This window comes from Vigna angularis, chromosome 5, assembly GCF_016808095.1.
Source record: "Vigna angularis cultivar LongXiaoDou No.4 chromosome 5, ASM1680809v1, whole genome shotgun sequence".
NCBI lineage: Eukaryota > Viridiplantae > Streptophyta > Magnoliopsida > Fabales > Fabaceae > Vigna > Vigna angularis.
This window is the reverse complement of record NC_068974.1, coordinates 33,222,106-33,247,553: the sequence shown is the minus strand read 5'-3', so window position 1 is coordinate 33,247,553 and position 25,448 is coordinate 33,222,106. Positions and strand designations below refer to the sequence as shown.

The 25,448-nt window shown below is 30.5% G+C and overlaps 2 protein-coding genes across 3 annotated transcripts; both read left to right on the top strand.

Annotated features, from left to right (window-relative positions):
- The first annotated feature begins 381 nt into the window (after positions 1–381).
- On the top strand, positions 382–3,649 carry LOC108339982 (shugoshin-1). Of its 2 annotated transcripts, XM_052877833.1 has the most exons (10): positions 382–505; positions 612–786; positions 864–901; positions 1,015–1,123; positions 1,208–1,231; positions 1,352–1,420; positions 2,466–2,516; positions 2,626–2,716; positions 2,803–2,860; positions 3,097–3,649. In XM_052877833.1, the coding sequence occupies exons 2-10, from the start codon at positions 634–636 to the stop codon at positions 3,365–3,367; spliced, it is 864 nt and encodes a 287-aa protein (XP_052733793.1). In that variant the 5' UTR covers positions 382–505; positions 612–633; the 3' UTR covers positions 3,368–3,649. The 2 variants fall into 2 exon arrangements, with proteins under 2 accessions (XP_052733793.1, XP_017432705.1); XM_017577216.2 differs by lacking the exon at positions 382–505 and having other exon boundaries at positions 512–786.
- A 20,384-nt stretch (positions 3,650–24,033) lies between these two features.
- Positions 24,034–25,265, top strand: LOC108339683 (uncharacterized). The gene is made up of 2 exons (XM_017576870.2): positions 24,034–24,230; positions 24,340–25,265. Exons 1-2 carry the CDS (start codon positions 24,177–24,179, stop codon positions 25,057–25,059), a joined length of 774 nt encoding a protein of 257 aa, XP_017432359.1. The 5' UTR covers positions 24,034–24,176; the 3' UTR covers positions 25,060–25,265.
- The last annotated feature ends 183 nt before the right edge of the window (positions 25,266–25,448 follow it).

The following is a 25,448-nucleotide window of genomic DNA, read 5'->3' as shown; positions in this document are numbered from 1 at the left end:
ATCAATCTTTCGATTGAGAAAGATTCAATTATACTAAATTAATAAACAAATTTAATAAAATTGAGCTGTGATTAAATCGACCCTAATTATAAACTTAAAAATAATTTATAAATATATATAAAAAATAGAGTTAAAATTTTTACGAAATATTTATTATAGCATTAATTATTAAATTAATTAAATATGAATTAACTTAAATATCAAACTATTTCTATCAAATACAATCTATCGATTAGAAAGTTCTAAAAGAAAAATTAAAAAGTGAAGAAAGAGAACACTCAACTCAACCCATAAACTCTGATTTCAAATCAATAACCAATATTTTAATGGTAAATTTTAAATCAAATTCAAAAGAGAAATTTTTTGAACAGTGTAAGACGATAGGATAACCCGCCGGTGACCTTTTGAAAGGGAGGTTCGGAAGGCTTTGAATTAGGCTCGGATGACGTAACGGTAGTTTCAGTTAAAGAAGCCGTTAGGCTAGGAACGGAGTGAAGTGTCCTTGGTTCGTTCCTTTTCGCTTTTCGCTTTGTTTTTCTTCCACCACACTCCTTCCCTTTCTTCACTTTCCACACTCCGTTCAAATGAACAAGTTGCAATTAATCAAATAGGTGGTGTGGTCGTAGTAGAAGCATGAGCATGCCAGCGGAGAAAATGGCGAAGAAATCCATCGGAAGCTTAATGCGGAAGAAGCTTTCTGACATCACCAACAACGCCAACAACGCTCACTCCCAACAACTTCACTCCTTTCCCTCTGACAACAATTCCATTCAACAACTCCTCAAGGTGCATTTATTTACTACTTTTTATTTTTCATTTATTATTATCTCTTTTTTTAATTGTTTGGTTGAATTCTGATGCAGGAAAGAACGGCGTTGATCCAACTCCTTGCGGAAAGAAAGTAAATAAACTATCGAGTTTTACCATCCGAGAATTAGAAGCAATGAACTATAGTGTTATTACTTATTAATTTAATTTACTTGTTTTTAATTTGTCTTTACTAAAATTGAACAGCAAAATGATTGAAGTGACTGGCGCGGAGCTGCAGAGGCTGAGAGGCGATGTGAAGAAGCTGCAACTCCAAAATTGGAACCTCGCGCAGTCAAATAGTCAGATGTTAGCGGTTAGTTTCGGAATGAAACAAGTGTTTTGTTAATTGGCGTGGTTAATTGCTGGTGATGATAACTCTTTTTGCTTAATTTTGCAGGAGCTTAACATGGGGAGGGAAAGGGTGAGTCATTAGTGAGTGAGTTGGTTCAGTTCTCTAAATGTATTTGTTTGTGGAGTGCTACTCAAATTGCTTTTTGAGATTCATTTCTTTTTCTTTTGAATTGGATGATGGTTGTTTCAGATTAAAACGCTGCAGCATGAAATTTTGTGGAGGGCTGCTTTGATCAAAGGAAAGAACATGAATGTGCAGGTTTGTTATGCTTTGAGCTAGATTTTTTGTTACTTCATGTGCTCAGTTACTTGCTTACCTAACTTCGTGCATAGAATGTTCTGTGGAAGAAAATATGGTTGGAGAAGTTATTGCATGATATACCAGACCATCATGTTATTAAATCTTTTTTATGAATTGAAACTTTTTGTTATTTATCAGAGATTCATCCAGACCCCCGGACATCTAATGGTCTACAATCATAATAATTTATTGTGGTTTGGGAGGAAGAAGTGTTGAAATGCTTGATGTACGATTTATACATTGTTGGTTTAAAGAAGAATTGAACTCAAATTCTTTAAGTAATCTCTTATGTTTAAGCTTTTAGATAAAAACCATGGTTATTTCGTATCTTGACATGTTATGGGATTTTTTTTAAAAAGAATAATGAAAATATAGGTAACTATTTTTTTCGTTATGTCTTAAATTTTTTAAAATGAATTGGTGTTACTTTTAAATTGTGATCATCATCCGTTAATTTAATTTATGTGTAGTTTTTGTGCATTAATGCCACTCCAAAAAAATTGCATAAATGATCAGTAAGTAACGTCTCTATAGAAAAGATTTAGCATTTATGTGAAGTGTTTGTGCGTATAATTTTTGTAAAGTTGTAAAATTCAAAGAAAAAAATGTTTTCCCACTGCAATTATCCTTCCAGTATTCTGATGAGTGTTTTGTCCTGAACTGGCCTGCTCATGTGCATATTCAAGTGTTTATTGTCAAAATTATCCATCAGACATAATTTTTAATGCCATCTGTCTTCAATACTCGATACGTTATTTGCAAGAATTCTCATTTTTGTGAAAAAGATTAAAAAAAAAGAAAAAAAAAAAGAAAAACCTTACAAGCATTTTAACATTTAACAGAATTGAGTTAAATTTTGGTATTCTGTGTGTGGTCTAAGCTCTAAAAATTCCAATGCAATATGTAGGATAAAGCCTAAAACAATGCTTTCCCTTTGTTTTCTTTTTCTTTTTCAATCTCATATCATCATTGTAAATGAACTGGGACCTTTCCATTTTTGCAGGACAAAGGGGAGATTGACTGCAAAGAGAATCCTACCTTATCAAAGTTACAGGTACCTGAGAAAAATATTTTTCACTTGTTTGTTTGCTAAATTGATGGCACTGGCCAATATTGAATGTTATTCCTCATTCTTTTATCGTTTTATGTTTGATGGGCTCAAGGAAGGAGATGAAAAGACAGTGCAGCTATCTCCTGAAGACAGCAATGATGAACAACGCAAATGTATGAATAGAAGACGGATAAGGAGTAAATGTAAATGCTAAAACTCATCTTCAAGGAATTTTTTTCTTACATTTTTCTTTCTCAACAAGGTTTAAGCTTGTTTTGGAACTCTGCAGCTACCGTTTCTTCAACTGCTTCGAAGAATAAAGGCAAAGACAAGGCTAAAGAAAATAGGTCAGTTCACTCTTTAGCAACATCTACCAATGTCTCTTAGGTTAATTCAGTTTAAGATGGTCAATGCACGCCCAAGCTCATTGAACAAATGCAACTTAATTTATATATGTTGAATGTATGGAATGCATGAAGAGTTGCATGTTGTAAAAGCACCTGAGAAAATTATTAGCATAACTAAGTAATAATTTTATAGGAAATTGTTAATAATGATATGCACCTTAATTTTTGATACATAGGAGACGTTTGAGGAGACATTCTGCAACGTTCAAAACCCATGAACATGAACCTCTGGAAAATTTGTTCGAGTTAGAGGATGCATATCTTGTCACTCAATCTGTACCTAACAAGATGAGATCTCCAACTTCAAAAACTGAAAGAGGAGAAAGCTCTGATTTAAAGAATAAAGCTTCAAGATGTTCTTTCGGAAGACCCTTGCGAAGAGCAGTTCAGAAGGTTCATTCGTACAAGGAGGTTCCGGTAAATATCAAATTGCGAAGATTAGATTAGACTAAGCTAAATAACCGATAGAATTATATATAACTTTATTTAATTAATCATTTAACATATGTATCCTATGATGATGTTGACCAGTGTATGTCATATGTTGTATTGTATCCTATGTTCCTAGTTCGTTGGCTATCACTATTTTTTGTTAGTTCACAATAACAGTCACTTAGGACGACGAACCTTAGGTGAATGTTTCCTTTGCGTGTCTCTTCTAGATTGTTATTTACGTCCTCGTTCCTCAAATATAATGATAAAGTACCATTTTTATGTCACACGCTTAAACCGGAGTGTGATTTTTCTTGCTTGATATGTCTAAAGAAAAACCACACAAAAAATCTATTGTATTTAAAACACAAAGCTGGATGGATTAGATCTGACGTGACAACAAAGTATATTGATTGTAATTTGATTGGCTAGGTAAAAGAAGAGACCGTAATCCATGAGAACTTACTTTCTTAGATTGTTGAACAACTTTACTGATCATCATGGACAATTCTTTTGCCCTTTTCTCCTTTATCTACAATCATACACTATTTTAAAGCTTGTTTGGATAAACGACGTAATTAAATATACTTAATGTATAAGCTTTGTGTTGTAAGTTTATTCAAAATAATTTATAAAAAGTGTTTTAGTGTATGTATGATTGGTTTGAATATTCTTACAGATGACTCACCTGTTTAAAGAGATTCCCTTATTGTTTCAGTATCTGTTTCTTAGAATGACATGATCTTTTTCAGTCGAAGGGCTGCAGGATCATGTGCTGTAGGGATTATATGTGGGCCTCTAGTTGTAAGTGGTCCAAAACATTGGTGAACTCTGTAGATATTTCAGGGGTTTTTCATTCTGCACCTTATAATTTCTAACTGCATCTATATTTTTTGAAATGACCGTTTTGTATTTTGTAAAAGTGTCTTTTGAATTGTCTGTTTTGGAAATCCTCACAGTCAAACTTTTTGAAATTTCTAAAACATGAATTTTAGAATAAAATTTCTGAAACAAGCTTTCGAAACATATAGAATGCATTTCATAATGAGCTTTCTGGAACAAGATTTCCAAAACACGTATGATACCTTCAGGAATAAGCTTTCCACAATAATTGTTCTGAAACACATGAAATTTGTTTTGGAACAAGAATGAGCTTTTCAGAACGTAAATGATAATTTCAAAATTGAGTTTTGGCAAATGAGTTTTTCTTCATAACGAACTTTCTCTCTTCTTCCTCTCACAGAGTGCTGTGAAAAACAGAGCGATCATGACGAGAGAATAGGCGACCATAGCAGTTGATAGCAGTTGCTTGGTGCAGTTGCTTGGTGCAGTGAGGATGGATACTTTAAACTTATTTTTTCCAAATGGGGTGCAGAAAGAAAAGGCCTATTCCAATTGCAACAAACCCATATCGAAGCCAGTCAACTTTTTTTTTAATAACAGGTCGAAGTTAAACACCAAGTTAAAACGAATCCAAATTGGGAGTTGCTCCCTCCACCCCCACACATCTCTTCCTCCACCTCCCCTTTACTTTTTTGCCCCTTCCTCCACCTTTCTTTTACTATTTTGCCCCTCAGTAAAATTTTATTTTTAAAATTATTGTTTTTTAATTTTATTCATTTATAACATATTTCACTGATAACCTACGTAGTTCCTTGAATGAGTAAAATATTTTTCTGCAAAGCTTGGTGATCGTGAAAAGAATTATCAAGCAATCTTCCTCTTGTTCTCGGTGCAATACGTGGTGCAGTGCGTTTATGGTGTAGTGTCCTTGTCGTGGTTCCTCTCCAGGTACGTAGTCATAATCCTTCCTATAATTCTAAACCCTAAACCCTTCCCATACTTCCAATAATCCTTTGAATATCCAAGCCTATAATCCTTGCATGAGCCGCAAAACGTAGTAAAATAAAAACGAAACCTAAAAGGAACACTGCCTCTAGACGGATGACATCCTTCAACGGATGTCAACATCCGTTTAAGGCGAAACGGATGTCGACATCCGTTTTGCCTTAAACGGATGTTGACATCCGTTGAAGGATGTCATCCGTCCAGAGGCAGTGTTCCTTTTACGTTTCGTTTTTATTTTATTTGTTTATTTTATTTACAGTAATTTATATTTAAATTTATAATTTTAAATGTTATATATGGTAAGAAGAAAGAAATGGAGAAATAGAAGTGAAAGGTTGATGAGGCTTGAAGAGAAAATGATAAACGAAAATGGAGAAATGGAGAAGAAGCTTGACGAAAGAGAGAAAGGTAAACGGAAATGGAAGAGAGGAAGAGGTGCAGAGGGAAGTAAATCAGAAGTTTTAAATAAATTAAAATATTAAAATAATAAAAATAAAAAATTTTAACTTTTGAAGATATAATTGTCATTTTAGAAGGATATAATTAGCATTTTAGAAAATTAGGGAGGTGGAGGAAGAGACGTGTGGGGGTGGAGGGAGCAACTCCCATCCAAATTAAAATAAGAAAAAGAAGAGAGAAAATGATAGAATTTCCAAAGAAAATAAAACTAGAAATGATTTTGCACTTTAAAGGTCTTAAAGGCATGTGAACTTTTTCTTGACAAGCGACATGTGAGCGAATCGAAATTGTGCAAGCATGTGCTGCGAGACTCAATAGTCAATATCAGAGTTGTTTGGTGGTTTGCTTTGTGTGAGTTGCATTGCATCATCCATGTTCTTGAATAAACGAAGCCCTTTACCAAGAAACCGTGTGGGACATCCTCTTACTTGCTTTTCTTCCTATTTTTATCTCTAATAACATTTCTAATCCTTTTCTTTTGGTGTTTCTTTACACAATCACCTTCCTTCTCTTATATTATTATAATCAACTCACACCCATATTTCTTCCCTCTTATTCCCTGTCTCTCCTTATGATCCATTGCTTTATCTATTATACTCAGATAGATTTCACCTGGATCTTCATCTTCCTTTTTCCCTCACTTTGCAGAAAAATCTTAGGATCATAACCATTCTTTAATCACAGTTTCACAAATCAAGAGATGAATATTGTCTCGTGAACTTTCATGGATTGCACAATGTCCCCACAGATTCCCACGAATAAAACAGATTTGACTCTTGCTCCAATTACAAAATATAACATCATTATCAATCATAAATCTATATAAAACTCCCACATTTATACACTCAACTTAAAAGTTTTAATTACTAGTTTTGTTTCTTTACATTCAGACCTATGATTCAATTTAATCCTTAAAATACTAATATAACCAATTCCATCATATTTCATGATACCATTTGTAAAATAACTCAATTTTATTTTTAAATTGAATTAGTATAATAAAATTATGTCATTTTGCTTTTTTAATTAGTATGAAATTATTTACTTTTTTAATATTTAGCTTGAGGAGTGAGAATTACAAAATAAAGTGTATATATATATATATATATATCTATATTTATTATTAAACACATGAATTTGCTAGATTCATCAATAATTATGTTGCGTTCAAATAAATGAGATTGGATTACGCGGCAGAATCAAACAACGTTAACTAACAATCTAAGTTGTCTGCATCCCACCCACAATGCGACAAAACCAACGGCCGTCGTATTTCCTACACTTCGAGACCCAAAACCTCTCAATTCACATTCTTTTAAAATCATATTTACGTTAAGAAGAATTTTTAATAATATACCGACCACTTTATTTTATTATTTTTGGCTTCTTAAAAGCAAAACAAAATAAACTTATATTTGATATTATAAAAGTGATATATATTCATGATGGATCGTGTGGGTCAAAGATGGTCTTGTTGAAGTCATGATCCTAGAAGAGTTTGCTTAGAAGGAGAGGTTACCATTACCAATGAGATAATTCAGCAATACATTCCATTGAAGGATCAATTTTGAATTCATAATTTTAATTATCCAACATTTGAATTAATTTAACAGTAACTTTGGTTAAGTGGGGCCCTCACTTTTGTGTTAATGACTGCTTGGGATTCCAAAGATCAGCAAAAACATGATATGATTGGTGATGGAATTGACAACCCACCTAAAGACTCTAAATAAAATAATAATAATAATAAAGGATTGATTCTAATGACCCATTTTTCTTATTAATTTGATTATTTTGTTCATCTTGCAATCTTAATTGTTTTGAGTAAATGGAGCCCACGCGTTTTAAACAAAGTTGTCATCCACGATTCTCTAGGGTTCCTTCCGACAGGTATTAGCCGTTAGGATCCCACAAACATTGGACTAAGTGTAATATATGTTTCTCTCTGTTAATCCAATAATGTATTTACATTTAATCAAAGGTATATTCTGTCTTTCATGTAATCTAAAACTTCTGTAAACTACCTCTTGTTTGTTTCCACCAACCCTAGTTAACCACTTTCATTTTATTTCATCTTCCACTTCAATAATTCAATATGCAAACATAATTTTCTCATTCAAATGCTGCATTTATTAAATCTCAGATTTGCGTAATTGAAACTAACATATGTTATTGATCTTGTTTAAGATTTTCAAGTGCACACTAATTTATTATTATTTGCTTCTTAATTTTTCAATATTGCATATAATATTTGTTATTGGGCTTTTTCCATTTTCATAATTGATATTATTGGTGTAAAATGTATGATGTTTTAATATATAAGTAAAAATAAATATTTTTTCATTAATTTAATTTAAAAAGTAAGATTAAAATTGTAAATTTGTTTTATCTTTTAATTAATATAAAATATTTAATATTAAAGATAATTTAAATATGTGTTTTTCTTTTCAATCTACTAAAATATATTTTAAGAACAAAATCGAAATGAATATCTAAGTTTAAAAAGGAACAATAATTTAAACATAGTAATGGTTCATATCAATGTTATCTTGATATTAAAACTGTTATTTTTTTATTATCATTTTTAGTATATAAATGTAAAATGTTGTCTTTCAAAACTTATTTTCTTAATAATGGAAATATATGTTCTTAAGATTAAGTGATTTTGTTTAAAGCATATAAATACAAGCTAGTGTTATATTTACTATCTTCGTGCAAACTTTAAAAGGAAAAAAAGTGTTCTTAGTAGTGAAAAATGAAAAATGTGAAAATAATAATGGTATGAGGCATGAAGTTTTGTTTGGAGGCTAAAAGTAAGATTAAGGTCACTTCAATGTCATTATAGAATCCATTAGAACGTTATCACTTAAATTTGAGACGTGATCAATACCCGACAAAGGAGATAAATAGTATTATGCATATCCATAATGTATATAAAATTGATTTTTAAAGGAAGATAATTGGTGTAATATGTTTAGGTGTGTGTAAAAGAGTGAAAGTGGAGGAGTCAAAAAAGTGTACAATAGAACTTTAAATATAGACTAAGTTCATCACTCTCTTAAAGAAATTCCTTAATTTTTTTCAAATATAGACTATTAACTTTGAGATCACTTTGATTCTTAGCATAATAACTCCCATTAATTAAGTATTCTCTTTCCTTGCTTTTGTTATCATCAAGAGTTTATAAAGTAGTTCTATTATACCATATGTATCCTTAAATTATGAAAGGACACACAATATTCCATTTCACAAAGTTTCTGGCTAAATAGTACAAAATATTAACTTTAATTCTTGTAACTTTTTCATTTTTGAAAAATATAAAATCACTGTTTTTTTAATCATTCTTATCTTCTGATGTATGTTAATTAGTGTGTTTAATAAGATGTCAAATGATTATCCGTTTATTTATTTATTTTTATGTAGATTTAAAGCGTATTGATCTCTTTTTAATTTTCTTAAAAGTATTAATAGAAAATGCTACTAATAAGACTATACAACTGGGAAGTACTAGTTATATCTCAATATTGTTTCAATTCTTTAGAAAAATAATAAGATGAAATACCTACTGATTTCAAAATCAACAATTGATATTTTAATAACATAAGATATATTTCACCAAACTCTCAAATATGGACATTTGTGGAACAAAACTTTAAGAATATAAAATTTAACTTAATTATTAACATCTTAAAGATAATAATATATTTGAGATAGGAAGTTTTTAAAAATATATATATCAACCATTTCATTCTGTTTCAACCCATCCAATTCTCTAATATGTTTTAATCTATTCCATATATTTTCTACTACTAATTCAAAAATAACCTAATATTATACAATATTATAGAGCGTCTAAACATCATATACATCAGAAGACTAAAACTAACAAATTATTTAGTGAAACTCAAGTCTAAAAACGAGATTAATGTTTCTTCCTTTGCATGAAAAAAGGCTCAAAAGTGATAAGTTGAGTCTTTTTTAGTATAACAAGTTATGCATGTGTTATATAATGAATTTTGAAAATTTAGAGAAAATTTTCTTTATTTCTAACAAATGAAGAGTAATAATATTTTCTTCATCACCAAGAGGTTAAAAGTAGAAAGTAAAGTTTAGATGATATAATGATTTTTTTTATTACTATTAGTTTAGAAGAAATAGAGTTGGTCAACTTTTCTATTAACAATGTATATATTAATACAAAAAATTGTTAAATTACTAATGAAATTTTATTGAAAAATATAAAATTGTCAATAAAACAAAATTTATCAACAAATTCTAAAATTTGAATTATCAATAAAAATATTTATTGATAATGCATTAATAAAATTTGTCAACAAATTAGAAATAATATCTATCTATTGATAATGGGTATCAAACTTTTTACTTTGGACTTTGATCATTTTATAATAAAAACTTGTTAACAAATTTTGTCAATAATTGAATTTTTAAAATGTCCGTTGATAATTAATTTATTTAAATTAGTTAGTAAACCTATCTATAATTTATTTTTTAAAATAATTGGTAATTATTTTTTTAAAATCATCAATAAAATATGCGTTAAATTTGATGAAATATTTATTACAAAATAAATAGACATAAATGAAAATAAAAATAAAATAAAAAAGAAGAAGATGAAGATTCGAAGACAATAACCAGAGTTAAAGAAAAAAGAAGTTAGATACAATAAGAAAAGGAAAAGAGGAATAATAAAAAAGAAAAAGAAAAATATGAAATAAAAAAAAAAGAACAAAAAATAATTATGAATGAATAATCATCCATCAAAATTTATTAATAATTATTAATAGATATTTAGCAACTATTAAGTTATCAATATTTTCTTATTTTGTTAATGAAATTTACCCGAAAATACTCTATCAATAAAATTTTAACTATTATTAATTTATATTTTTATCAACAAATTTTATCCGTTAATAAAGTTATTATCTTCTTTATAGTAGATATAAATAAAAGAAATATAAGTACACTTAATGCCATTTATAAAAAGAAAAAAATTCAGTCTCCATAGTCTTTTCTACACGTCATTTACACATAAAAGAATATAAATATGAGGAACTACGTAGATTAAAAAATATATATACCAACAAGGCAATTATAAGGTAGTGCGAAAAAAAATTGTATAACAATTGAAGTATTTCATATATTCTTTTATAAAATAATTATTAACATTGGTTACTCCATAAAATAAATGTTTGGACTATCGCTAAACGCACAAATTATTTGACATTATTATAATTCATATTCTTAAGTTGAATTCCTAGTTATAAAACTGCATTAATAGTACATCAGTGGTCTTTAAAATTTTTGACTATTTACACACAAATAACAAAAAAATATTAATTGATTTAATATTGTCAATGCGCTATTTAGCTAAATCATCAAAAAGTAATTCTTCTTGTACTTTCAGTTTGTTTTTTAATCCCAAATACTTATAAAGTTTGCAACAATATCAAGTTGTTCCATTTTATTTATAGAAAACTATACTATCCCTCTCCCTTTATTAATATTATTTTATATGCTTTTCATAACAAATATCCCGACAAACAAACAAAACTGAAACATTCTATTTTATTTCATTTATTCTATCTTTGGTAATAAAACTAAATGTACGATTTTATGCAACGTATTGTATTTTAATTAGATAAACATATAATATAGATGTGTGCTAATTTAATATTGTTTATACATTGACTCTAGAGCATCCTTCAACAATGTTTAAACTTTATTTTATTCTAAAACCATCTAAGTTTATGTGCATTGAAACAATATCTATATATGATAAATCATCACAACAGTTAATTATTATTTATATGAAATATCATTATCTTATTATTAATTACTATCATGTTATATATATACTTAAGGTAAATATTATTTTTAAGATAATATATAACGTTATTCAATAAATTCTCATTTAATAGTCACTCATACTATTATATTAATAAAATATTTAAATTTTTTTACTTATGCTAGAAGAATTTTTGCACTAAAATCTCAATAAGATCAAATATATTTATTAAATGGTATCTTTCTTTAAAGTTAAAACATATGCTTTCTATATTTTATTTATTTTTATTATTAATAAAAAAATGAAATGAAATAAATGATGAGATGGAACAAAATATTTTTATAATAAAATGGAAAAAATGATCAAATTGAATCTTAATTAAGATAAATAAAGTCAAGCCACTTAAGTTAAAAAGAAAACATTGTGTGATTAATATAGTTTAAACTCAATGTTATTAAAATAAAACCATTATAATAAAATTTGGTGTGATTCTATCTCACTTAATTCCATATTTTCTCGTTAATCGAAAGCAATGGGTAGAAATTATATGATGAGTAGGGGACAACACAAAGGCCAAAAGTTCCTCAAATTCTTGAACCCCACAAGTGGACAACACATTAATGCCATTTAAAGAGGAATGTTATATTAATTGGATGCTTTTAATATGTGGCCATACCCTAGAAAATCCTTCTACCCTCACTCTTCACTAATAAATATCAAAATCATATCTTTCAAAATATATCTATGCTTTTAATCATTCTTCTCAAACTAGGAACACTCCCCACACTTAAGAAAAACCAATTGATTTGGGTCAATCAATTTGATTGAATTTTTTTAATGTATATATAAATTTGTTGTTCAGTCATAGTTTATTATTTTTATTATAAAAAGAATATTTGAATATTTTTTTTAATTTAATAATATTTTAATGTTGAAGTTATACATGAAATCATGTTGTTCAAACATTTATTTATTGTTTTCAGAATAAATGTATATTATAATTATTACTATGTATCTTGACACTTAATTAAACTGATATTCAAAACACATTTATCATTTAAAATATTTATTATTATTTTATATACTAGTATTTTGTGATATAAAAATTTTAAATTTAGTCTTTTTGGTAAAATATATAGTTCGACCAAAAAATCAGTATCTCAAGTGTGTCAATGATTAGATTGATTATAGTTTTCTCCATTATCATCTTATCCAACTCCCACAATATTTTTTTAAACTATACTATTAATATAAAATATTGTCCGTTTCACCTTTAAGAATTTACTAATTTTTGCTAAGAAATTCAGTCGAGAATTTTTAATGGGATCTTTAGTTTTTCTAATCACACTTTTATTTACAAAATCTTAAACTTAAGAAGATTAAGCCTGAAAACACTTATAGTAACAATTCATCTCTTAACTTATAAATTGATATCTTAGTAAATAAACAAATTATAAAAATGAATTTTTCTATTATAGTAAATTAGTTTTTGTTTATATGGTAAAAATAAACCTTGATATATATATATATATATATATATATATATATATATATATATATATATATATATATATATATATATATATATATATATATATATATATATATATATATATATATATATATAACACATTCAAAGAATATAATAATCTACTAATTACTTTAAAAACTTGTTATAATCCTATGCTTAAACCCACTTCAGCATGCAAAGGTGAATCCAAATTGCAAACATTATAAGACACAAAGGTCATGACACCCTAATCAATCAACAACTTTTGAGTTTGAGTTTTGTATTATCAATTTGGATTTACCACACTCTGTCTTGAAAGTATAAAACAATCACCCATTTTGTCTTTAATTAATTAAATAATAATCACTAGGTATCCCATATGATAACACATAATAGTGGAGTTAATTAACCTACTAACCCTATTATAAGTTTAACGGCCATTAGAAGTAGTCACGATCTTATATATTATATAAGTGGCTAGAAAAAGGACTTGTCTTGAAGGTTAAACAAAACATGTGTCCTACACCCTATAGGGGATATGTTTATATAGTTGTAGGGTAGTACCCTAGCTCACTTCATCTAAATATCATTTATCATTTGGGTCTTGATTTCGTCAAATAGAAGCCTCCTTTTTCATAGGACTTTTATTATTTCGAATAGGGCCCTCACCTTTCTTAGGCCTAATGTTGGTGGCAAAGTTTGGTTACCAGCTCCTTTTTGTGACCACTACAACTTATTTCTCAACACCCTACATATCATAATTACAGGTAAAGTGTCTAATAAAAGTGGAAAATGTTTTCCCATTAAATTATTTATTGTTACACTGAGTATAAATCTCATCTTACAGGTTAGTTTTATAAAATTCTGTTAGATTTAAAATATACTTCTTAACATAATATTATAATCATGGTTTAAAGTCTATTTTAACAAAATTTGAAAAATTCTGTTAGATTTAAAATATACTTCTTAACATAATATTATAATCATGGTTTAAAGTCTATTTTAACAAAATTTGTGGTTTGTTGGATTTTTGTTTCACCCCTTATCAATTTTTATCAAATCATTCATTAATATTTAGTTTGATATTTGACATGTATATATCTATGTACAAGGAGTGCGTTGAAAGTTTTATTTTGACTAATAATAACTCCAATTTATTATATATAAATGGGTGTAAGCTTCATTTTAAATTTAAATTACACTTCAATTATACTCGTTAACTTTATAAACATTATTTTTATTTATATGAGTATGAATGACTAAGTGATCAAAATATTATAATCTTGTAATACTATTTTTAATGTGAAATAAACTACATTATTGTAAAAGAATTACTTTGCTTGCTATTAGTAATTGTTTTAATAATAATTAATTCGTATAAATGTTTTGATTTTTTTTTGAAGATTTTTGTCTTTATTTTCATTTTAGAAACCAATATGATAATTATATACGTACTTTTAATAGTGCTGTCAAAATTGGTTGTAACTCGCGAGCCAACCCAGCTCATCACGGGTTTGAGCCGGTTGGGTTTGAAAAAAATGTAATTTTTTAATGCGGGCTAGTTTTTAACCCGACTCACTTAGAACTCGGTCACCGAGTTGAACCCGAGGTGAGCCGGGTTGGCTCACCAACCCACCTAATTTAATTTAATTATTTATTATACTGTGTTTCAATATTATTAGTTAACATTTTTTTATTATATTATAGATATAAAGAAGATGTTTCAAGAGAGAAAAATAATATAAATTTATCTATTTAAGACTTTGATATTATAAATGGACAAGTGAGACAAAAATTAACAATATTAAAAACTTATTTGTTTGCCTTTTGTACATGTTTTTGAATTATGCTGGGATTGTATCATATTTTTTTTGAATTATCTTTGGAGTTTAACATCGTTTTAGAATGATATTTATTTATATTTGTATTAAAAAAAATTAATTTTTTTACTTTAAAAAAAACTTATAATGAAATGAGCCACCCGTGGTGGGTCGAGCCGAGTTTGAATTTTTTTAGCTCACTAATAAGTGAATCAGGTTGGATTGATTCACTAAGTGACCAATCCGTGGTAGGTCGGGTCGGATCAAGCCGGATTACCGTTTTGACAGCTCTGATTAATGAAAACACTATTTTAGCATGTGATATTAACTTGTTTGGCGAGTTAAAAGGTAGTTCATGTATTCTGGCAGTTCTTATAGCTGAATCACATATACAAAAAAACTTGAAGAAATTGATCAAAGGATAAAAATTATATAAATATAAAACTAAATGTGTTGATCGTTTATTAAAAAACATAAAACTGTGTCTAAGATTTGTTTTAATGGAAAATAGGTATTCCATAGGGATCTATTCTTAGGTTGTATGCTAAGCACACGTAGTTCTAAAGTCAAATCGAGTGCCGTGGGATGTTTTTTAATTACATTTTTCTTTCTTTTAGTTTGTCAAAAATGACATGCTGAGGATAAAAAACAACCTTTCTTCTTTTTAAAAATAATAAGAAAATGACATGATGAATCAATTACAGTAATTAAAAGTACCCAGAAAATGTGTTCTCATGAACACGCTTTCTAGATTGTAATATTAATATATATGTAATTTTCATACAGTTATGAGATTTTGGATTCGTTTATCAGTGATTAAGGTCTTTCAGGAAATGGTACTTAGCATCTGATAGAGAAAAAAGTACAAGAGTGGAAGCTTCTTTTATATATATATATCACCGATGCAGTGTTAAATAAGTTATGACTAATTATATTATAAATGTTATTTACCAAAATAATATTGTGATAAAATTATTAACTTGTATTTGTTAACCTCATCAAAGCATTTATAAGTCAAATTGTATTAAATTTTTTTAACTATATAGTAAGATCAAGTGTTATTTGTATTTTGAAATTTACTATTTCATTCTTTTTAACTTAATTAAATAGTTAAATTAGTAATAGTTCGTAAAACATATTTAAATGTAAAAGTGTAACATCTCAAAATCTCACATTTGAATTTTTATAATTTATATAATGTAACATTACATTTACGATAACATCCCGTAATCTCACCATTAAAATTTTTCTAGTTGATATATGTCTATACATGTTGTAAACTCATATTTGAAAAATCCTAATTATAACTTGAGTTCTTCTACTTTATTTTTCTATCTTTCCCTTCCTTGGCACTGAGTCAGACGATATTCCTCCATCTGCTCCTGTATAACGAATTATACGATCATCGCACATACCCAAACACAAACAAGTAGGGGTGAGCTAGACATAAAAGCATGTTATACAACCTCACACGGCATGCAAAAATAATCACTCAAACATGGTAAAATGACGTCACAGGACTTGTTACTTTATAAACCGACTCGACTTGTTACTTTATAAACCGACTCGTCTTGTTACTTTATAAACCGACTCGTCCGGACTAGAATGATTATCGAGCTATGGCGGATCTTGCACTCGTGGTGGCTTATGAAACTTGGCCTCCCCCACCCTACCACACTCACGAGGTTAATCCGTTATCACTCACCCTGGGTCATACTGGAAGCACCCAAGACTAGGACCTCCTGCTACTCCTCACCACATGGTTCAATCCTCTCTACGTGAGAAGAAAGACCATTGGAGTTTCAGGATGACCCCCAAGACTGAGCTACCATGCAATCATTCTACACACCACCAGGGCACCACCATGTATCCTCTCCTTGAGGATCATGGAATTACGTCCATGAACCATACTGTCACTTTGAAACTTAACCCAAGACATGAATAACCGGATACCATCATATTATCACAGCGAATCCAACATATCTCATACATTCACATACTTCCCACATAAATCACAAAATAAATTAACAATTCTAAAATATCATCATAAATGGTCACCGGAGAAGAATCAAATGTTTGACGAATCAAACTCACCATAAACGCCAGTACATATGACTAGTCACAACTTACTGGATTAGACCAGGGTTGTTCTATGATCAGGGATGTACCAACTCCGGCTTTTAAGATTCCTCTATCCTACCATCACAATTATATTTCATAATTCCATATCTACCACAATAACATGAATTCATTCCAACAAGATATATTGCACAATAATTTAACATTACATAATATGTTCAATAGGATTTAAGTTAAAAACTTGTCGAGTAGACTTCCAGGAAAGAGAGGTGCGTCACAATGGACAACTTAAGTACCAAGTCTTTCCTTAGCCAAAGTGTTCCTCAACTAGTTTTTAACAAATTTCTTATTTACAGATTCAAAACAACAGCATATAATACTAACACCGAAATTCAATATAGATAGGCATACAATAAGCATTCACTAGTACAAAATGTGCTTTTAAACTCGCACATTAGACCTCTATTTACACCAAACCGCTGCCTATCCAGACGCGGTGGCAGTTTCGTAATTAAGGAGACCTTATAGGCCTCGGTTCAAAGAAGACCGGTGCAGAACAACTCTACCACTTCGGTTTCAAAGGCAACCGGTGCCTAAACATATATTTACTTTCCAGGCTTTTTGTTTGAAATGGTCAGAAAACGTGATACTGCTTCGGTTGCACGCAGAACCGAAGCATAAAGACCTGACACACGCCTGCAACACGTCAAATCAGTCAAGTCAATATTAATAGGCACCGGTTAGGTTGAAAAACCGAAACAGAAACATAGTAATATTACCTCTGTTATATTTTGAACCGAGGCCGTATAGGCCCAGATCCTTTCTCTGCGATGTTACCAAGTGGGCCTAGTGACCTAATTAAAGGGTGAAGCTTCTTTCCCTTACGCGCACCGCACCAGATCCTCCTCTTTCCCAAAAAGGCGCACCAGATCCCTTTCCCTTACGCGGTGATGGTTGCACTTAAAGTTTTTTATTATTCTCACTTTACCCTTCCAAAAAGCTGATTACACCACTATGCATTCATAATTTTTAATACAAAATTAGTTTATAATACCACGTCTCATTAATGTGAACTCTGACCATGCCACGTAACCAACATTTAAACGGCCGTTTGCCCAATTTGACGGTAGACCTTTAATTGCTCAAATTTTACATAAAAAAGGACCCAATTGAGACGAAAAAAAGAAAAGGGACCTATTTAAAATTTCTGACCAAAATAAGGACCTACCGAGACATTAAACCTAAATAAAATAGTATGTAGATGGAGTAAAATCATTTTTTCCACATACAAATTTAAAGCATGCGCTTGGACTATAAAACATTAAATATTGTCAAAAAGTTATTATGTGAGCTGACCAAATAGAATAAGAACAATTGTTTTAAAAAAAGTTTGTTCTTTGACATGTTTTGGGTCATTTTATGACTTTTATTTTACCAAAAATAAAGTGTTCGTGTTTTCATTTTATATCAAAATCTAAAATGAAAGAAGCCATTATACTAAATTGCAAGTGCATGCAAAGTATAATGATGATGATGAGTTGAGATATGTAGTTTATAAGAATGAGTATTTAACTTATTAAAATTGATATACATTAATGTGTAAGCATAAAGAAGTTTTTAATGTAAGTATTACAATTTTTTACAATGAGATAGTGAAATATTTTAAAATTTATAAATCACCTTGTCTCATGCATATTAATATCTATATAATAAAATTAATATTTATTATATATTGATTTTTTTTCATATAAGAAACTATTAACCTATTCAACCGTTGAAAAAAAATTGTTATAAGTGGGCAAACTATTTATTACATATTAAAAATTATTAGTTTCTATATTTTGAATTTATAATTTATTAATGTGTGGTTAAAATTTTAATATTTATTATTGTGGTGGAATTTTTTAATTGACTTAGGTGACACGAATATATATTTAGAATCATTGTCGAATTTGTATAAATTTTGTTATTTACAAAAGAATACACCTAAAATTCAACTTGCTTAAGAAAACATCATACTTTAAATAGGCAGCTAAAATTAATATAAAAAAGGTATCATATTCAGCATCGAATATTTTATACTTTATACTAAGTTTTGAATATTTTTTTAATTCAATTTTTATTAAAAAACAATTTATTGAGTATTTTAATTTTTAATATTTTTAAATTAAACTTTTACTTGTTTAATTTTTTTAATTGATTGATGGTTGTTATTTTTTCTAATGATTTGGATTTCTTTTTCTATGATTTTTATATCATCACTTACAATGATTAAAAGATTATTTTTGTCACTATTATTATTGATTCCTACCGTTTTTATTATTCAATAAACCTTTTTTATAAAAGCAATACAAGTTATTAGTCATTTAATGATAACAACAACATCATTTTTATATTAATAATAAAATCTTATATTTATAAAAATAAGTAAACAAGATTGTAGAAAGATATCACAGGAAAAAAATTTGAAATGGGAGTTCAATTAAAAATACCGAAATGTATGAACTTAGAAGTTAATCATGTTTTATATTAATTAGTTTTTTTTTACTTTGTCTAAATAAAAAATCGATTTTGATTAACTAAATGTTACTGATACCCACCATTAACGTATAGAAAAATCACATTCCAAAGATAATGATCAAAGACGAAGAGACGACGAGCAAGTGGGTTTTCTAACTCTAAATCATTTATTTAAACTTTATATGGCACATGTTTCGGATGTGAGAGGTTGTGTCGTCCAAAATCCCCACGTCTTACGCTATTCGCTCTTCGTACGTTTGGTTCTCCATTCTCGATCCTCAATTTCCTACTCCGTGCACGGGGGGAGACCTGCAAAAGGTTCTCCGATGCCAAAGTCAGTGAGAGCAGTGACTTTTCTGTTGAACAGTAATAAATGTGCAGTAAATGTAACCTGTCTATCACTCACCTTTGATCTGTATTTATAGTTTTCGCTATGGGCTTGGGATTAGTGAAAAGTTAATCACGGCCCAAATTCAGCCCAATATAGCTTTTAACCACTACTTACCTTAAACTAAGTTAATTAGCGACGTGGCTGGCCGGTCTCGCGAGGCTTGGCCTTATGACAGGCCGACCCATACAGGCAACCCGGCTGGACAATCAGCAGGAACGGCCGGCTTTATATGAGCTGCTTTTCCCATGGGTGGCAAGCGGTAAGGTTGCGTTATTGTGGGCGTACGAGCATCTGGCCTACCGTGCCCGACCCTTCTTGACGGTAAGACTCTTTGGCCGGCCGGTCTCGCGAGGCTTGGCCTTATGACAGGCCGGCCATACAGGCAACCCGGCTGGACAATCGACAGGAACGACCGACTTTATATGAGCTGCTTTTCCCATGGGTGGCAAGCGATAAGGTTGTGTTATTGTGGGCGTACAGGCATCTGGCCTACCGTGCCCGACCCTTCCTGACGGTAAGACCCTTCCTGACGGTAAACAAAAGGGTAATTCCTTGGATCCAATGTGGACGTCCGGTCTGTTTGTCGGTCCAGTATGGTGACGTGCGCGTCCGACCTGTTTGGCGTTCGGTCCCTGCTCGTACAACACATAAATTATTCAAAAGGAAATTTATAACGAAAATGATTTCTGTATATATTCAAGTTGACTAGCAAATTGTACTTTATCATAATATTTTTCTCGAAAAAAAGTAAAGATTGGTCATCTTCTACACGCACTTGTGCTTGTACTTTCACATAGAACCACTTTAATTTCATAATATCAATTCGACATCTTTAACACTGTCAACTGTTGAAATGGTCAATCAAAACAAATAATTACAATTGCTTCATTAAGGAAAGAAAAAGTCTTATCATCCTATTGACACATGATGTCTGTCTACATTACCATATATAACACACAAAAAAAAAACTAATTTCCATATTCTCTTTCATAGAAATTGTTTGAGTTGGATTATTTTTAGCTTAAATTGATGGATAGAGAAGGAGAAAACTTTTGTAAATGCTTGCAAGTAATAGATCGTGAACTGCACTCCAAACTCTAATGGTATTGGAATATGTTATATGCCAAAAAATGTCAACACCTCTTGCAGTATATCGTAAGAATCTCTTTCAATTGCATTGATTTTAAAACTCTTTGTAGTAGACAGTTATAAAATGTGCCAAATGATAACTAAATTTAGTACATTCCATAAATATATAGTATATATATATTGTCAATGTATTATACAAATATAAAATATATTTGTACACAAATTAAAATCGACTATTTCTATTTAATATTTTTTTCATATATTAAAATTTAAGTGTGATTTTAAGTCTTATGTGAAATAGAAAAACGAAAATTAAACAATTGTAAGGAATAAATTCTATAAATTTTAAAAAAAATTAAGTTGGAGATGATATTGATTTGATTTGGGTTCCTAGCTTATTGATGTGTTGAAATTTTTTGAGTCCCTTTTATAACATGACTATTAATTGTTATGAAAAAAAAAACAAGTTATCAAAAAGATAAGACAGATAAAGAGATGTAAAAGTTAAAAAGTTCTTCTTCCATATACTTTTCCATGAGAAAACTTATATTTAATTATATCATTTTAATTGGTATATCTATTTTCATGAATATTATTTTATTTAAATTAGCTTTAATTTTCCTATATATGGTGAATGGTATTCATCTAAACAACAATTGAAATATTATTAAAATAAGATAAGTATTGTTTGAAGCCAAGAAAACAAGTTTCCATGCCTTAACATTATCTTGTAATTTAGTTAAGCAAAGAAGCAAAATCAAAGTGAGACACTAATGTCGATGGAAGGAGTTATTTGAAATTATTGTTGAGTGAAAAAAACAAAATACGTGTTTGGATTTACTGTATGAAGCAGTCCACGTGTAATGAAAATGAAAAGGCTAAGTTTCCATAGCCAAAAATGGAGATGCATGCATTGAAAGAGAGAGTTTAAGTTACTTCTAATGGTGGTAACCAATAATAGTAAGGATCGTACCATTCCCCATGCATTCATTCAAATTACTGTCGTAAAATAACTTCGTGTCAGTCAAAAGCCAGCAATGCTCGAAACCATTAAGATTTTCTGAACTTTGGAAATAACCATGTTTTTGTTTTAAATAATCCACGTGAATCTAATTAATCTCGTGTTGATTACGACGTTTTATCTTTTACTTTTACCGTTGAACAATTTATGTTTTGGCTTCATAGTAATAATATTTATATATTAAATTACAGTTACAGTATAGAACAATGCCATTAACATCAATAAAGATATTCATAACTCCTCCCATTAGTTATAATTTTCAAATTGTACCAGTAGGGACCGGGCAGCGAACAGATCAGACGTCCGCATAACCATAATTATCCAAACATATGATTTTGTCACTCGGCATCAGGAGGGACCATGCAGCGATAGACCGGACATATGTAGGTTTATGATTATCCAATTACACGACCTTGCCGCTCGCCATCCGGATGAACAACAACTCATATGAAGCCGGCCGACCATATCGTCAATTAATCAGATTGCCTATATGGGCCGGCCGATCTTAGGACCAAATTTCGGGAGACTGGCCGACCACGTCACTAATTAACCAGGTTAGGGTTAAGATTAAGGTAAGTAGTTGCTAAAAGCCGGGCTGAATTTGGGCCGTGATTAACTTTTCACTAATCTCAAGCCCATAGCAAAAACTATAAATACAGATCCAGGATGAGTGGTAGATAGATTGCATTTACTGCACATTTATTACTGTTCTATTGAAAACGCCTTTGCTCTCAAACTGACTTAGGCATCGGAGAATCTTTCGCAGGTCTCCCGCCCGCACACAGAGGAGTGAGACGAGGAGTAAGGAGCAAGACCGCACGACCGAGAGACAGGAAGAGGAGGACGTGAAGGTATTAGACGACCCAGCCCCTACAACCGAAACACAAATCATATGAGAAATTTATGTTTAGAAAACAAAGGAAGGTGTTTTATTATAATTGGCTCTTTTAAGGAACATGTCACTCCCACATCTTCATTTTTATTATTATTTTGTTACTTTATGGTTGAAGGTTATCAGTTTGTTTTATTGGACACTTTCTTAAATTTTTCTTGATCAACGGCATGTAAAATGTTGGAAACGCGAAGAACTAAGAATTGAAGAGGATTTATATATATATATATATATATAACAAATTTGAATAAACGATTTTATTTCGGAATATAAGATTGAGGTGAACTTTCTCAAACAATATCTTAATCTAAGATGTTCAAACCCATTTTTTAGCTTCTTATTCAAAGTCTTTTGTTTGTCTAACATTATTTGGAAGGTGTCTTCAAAATATTTTTTGATGTCAAAGTTAATTCGAGTTTAGCCATTTGGATATTTAATGTGATTATTTATCTATTTACCTTAAATCTGTATTTATAAACTTTAGAGTGAGTCTGTGATTAATGTCAACCTAATTATGATCAATTTAGTAATAATTACATTTTGTTCTAATTTGATTAGTATTAAAAGTAATGTCCTTATAGGCTATTCAGACCACACATGTTCATGTTTATTGTGTGATCGACAAATTGTTTCGTTTGAAATTATTCAGACAGTCATACAATACAGTTTTTATTAAAAAAAAGTGAAATATGTACGGTAAAATAATAAAGTATATATGAAAAAAAGTTATGCATATATAATGTAGTGTTAAGTTGAATTTAATATTTTACAAAATGAATTTTGTATCATAAATATTGAGTGTTACTCTCCATGCCTCTAACATTTCTTTATTAAGAAGTTCCGTTAAACGGACGAAAGATGGTTACAAGATAAAAGTAATAATTTTTCACTGTTCCTACGTAATTAATTAGGATGAAGAATTCATAGTTGATAATAGAATATATATCTTTTTGTCTAATAATAATGATTGCAATTATAGTTACTTTGAAGAAGACCTTACTTATTTACCGTTTTTCTATTTAAGGGTTACTTAGAATCAATAACAGTGAAAAATAAATGCTGTATCAGAAACATATTGATATTTTTACTAACAATATTTTGCGTTAATATTGTAGTGACATGAAATTAGGTTTTAAGAATGTTGGAAATGAAAATGCAAAAGGGAAGCAAAGAGATTATTATAAGATGGAGAAAGAGAAAGGATTTTGGAACAGTTAAGGTTTTGGCTTTTTGTGTTGTTTTTTTCAACCCCACACAGGAACTTGGACTCCTTATAAAACACCTTCAACCATCTCCAAACCCCCCAAACACTCTCAATCCACTTTTCTTCATTCCCCTTTCACTTTCTCTCTTCCAACAACTCCAATTCTAGTTTCGGGATTCCAACACATGGACAACCAACGCAGTCCTCTTCTCAGTTGGGCTTACTACTGCCACGGAAAGGTAAAGCCTTGATTTTTATTTTTTATTTTATTTTTTTTTTTTGTTTCTTTCGGGTGGAAAAAAAGGGTAGACTAATTCGTGACCTTATTGCATAACTGTGATGAGACAGTCAGTGGAGGAGCTGAAGCAGTCGCTGATGTGCACGACTCTTGAGCTGGAACAGACGAGAGCGAGTGTGCAAGAGGAGCTGAGGAAGAGGGACGATCAGCTTCAAACCCTGAAGGAGCTTCTGAACAAGGTGATGAGAGAAAGAGACGAGGCACAAGAGAAATGGCAAAGACTGGTGGTGGAGAAAATGGTTTTCCAGCAGCAAAAGCAGCAGCAGCAGCATCAGCAAACGGCCCCTGCTTCTGGGATTTCGAGCATTGAGGATGAGCCCAGGAGAGGGATTGACTCCAACAATGGGCTGTCGTCATCGGATTGTGAAGAAAGCATTGTTTCCTCTCCGATCATGGAGCATTTGGGTGGTGGGCAGGCACAGTTGCCAGAGTCAATGATTGAGCTTATATCACCAGATAAACCGTTACCAGAAAAAGGTAAGCTTTTGCAGGCAGTGATGAAAGCAGGTCCCCTGCTTCAGACTCTGCTTCTCGCGGGACCACTCCCTCAATGGAGACACCCTCCACCCGCTCTTGAGTCCTTCGAGATTCCTCCTGTCACCATTCCTTCCCCGCAGGCACAGCAACAGGCGCAAACACAAGCGCAAGCACAATTCCTCCACCAAGACTCCTTCACCTCCAACTGCGGGAGAGTGAGTAGGAAAAGGGTTTTCTGTGAGGGCTCTGATTCTCCCACGCAGACCAAGTTCCAAAGGATTGTACTTCACTGACCAGTACTACAACTGTTACTGTTATCCAGTCAGTTGTATTTATCCTTTTTAGTTTTAATTTATTCGATTCGACTGATCTAGCGTATGTACAGTGGTTTGTTTTAACTCGGTGGGAGGAAAAGAGCTGAAGGAAAAAAAAAAGGTTTGATTTTGGGTTTCTGGTGATATTGGATGAATGATTTGTCCTTGGCTGGCATTTTTGCCCTTTTCACATTCTCCTTTTGTTTTGTGTGAGGTGAAAGGGTGTCTGAAATTGTAATGTAACTAGGATAATGTAGTGCAGGAAGTGATGAGTGTGTGAGTGTGGGAGAGAGAGAGAAGGGTTGATGTGTAAGATCACATCAACAATTAAAGGGACGGGTGATTGGTTGTGTAGTCGTTGGGGTTGG

Coding starts and splice junctions, on each gene's coding strand:
- LOC108339982 (XM_052877833.1), top strand. CDS start 634: ATGAGCATGCCAGCGGAGAAAATGGCGAAGAAATCCATCGGAAGCTTA. Junction 902..1,014: donor CAACTCCTTGCGGAAAGAAA/GTAAATAAACTA, acceptor AAAATTGAACAG/CAAAATGATTGAAGTGACTG. Junction 1,124..1,207: donor CAAATAGTCAGATGTTAGCG/GTTAGTTTCGGA, acceptor TTAATTTTGCAG/GAGCTTAACATGGGGAGGGA.
- LOC108339683 (XM_017576870.2), top strand. CDS start 24,177: ATGGACAACCAACGCAGTCCTCTTCTCAGTTGGGCTTACTACTGCCAC. Junction 24,231..24,339: donor CTTACTACTGCCACGGAAAG/GTAAAGCCTTGA, acceptor GTGATGAGACAG/TCAGTGGAGGAGCTGAAGCA.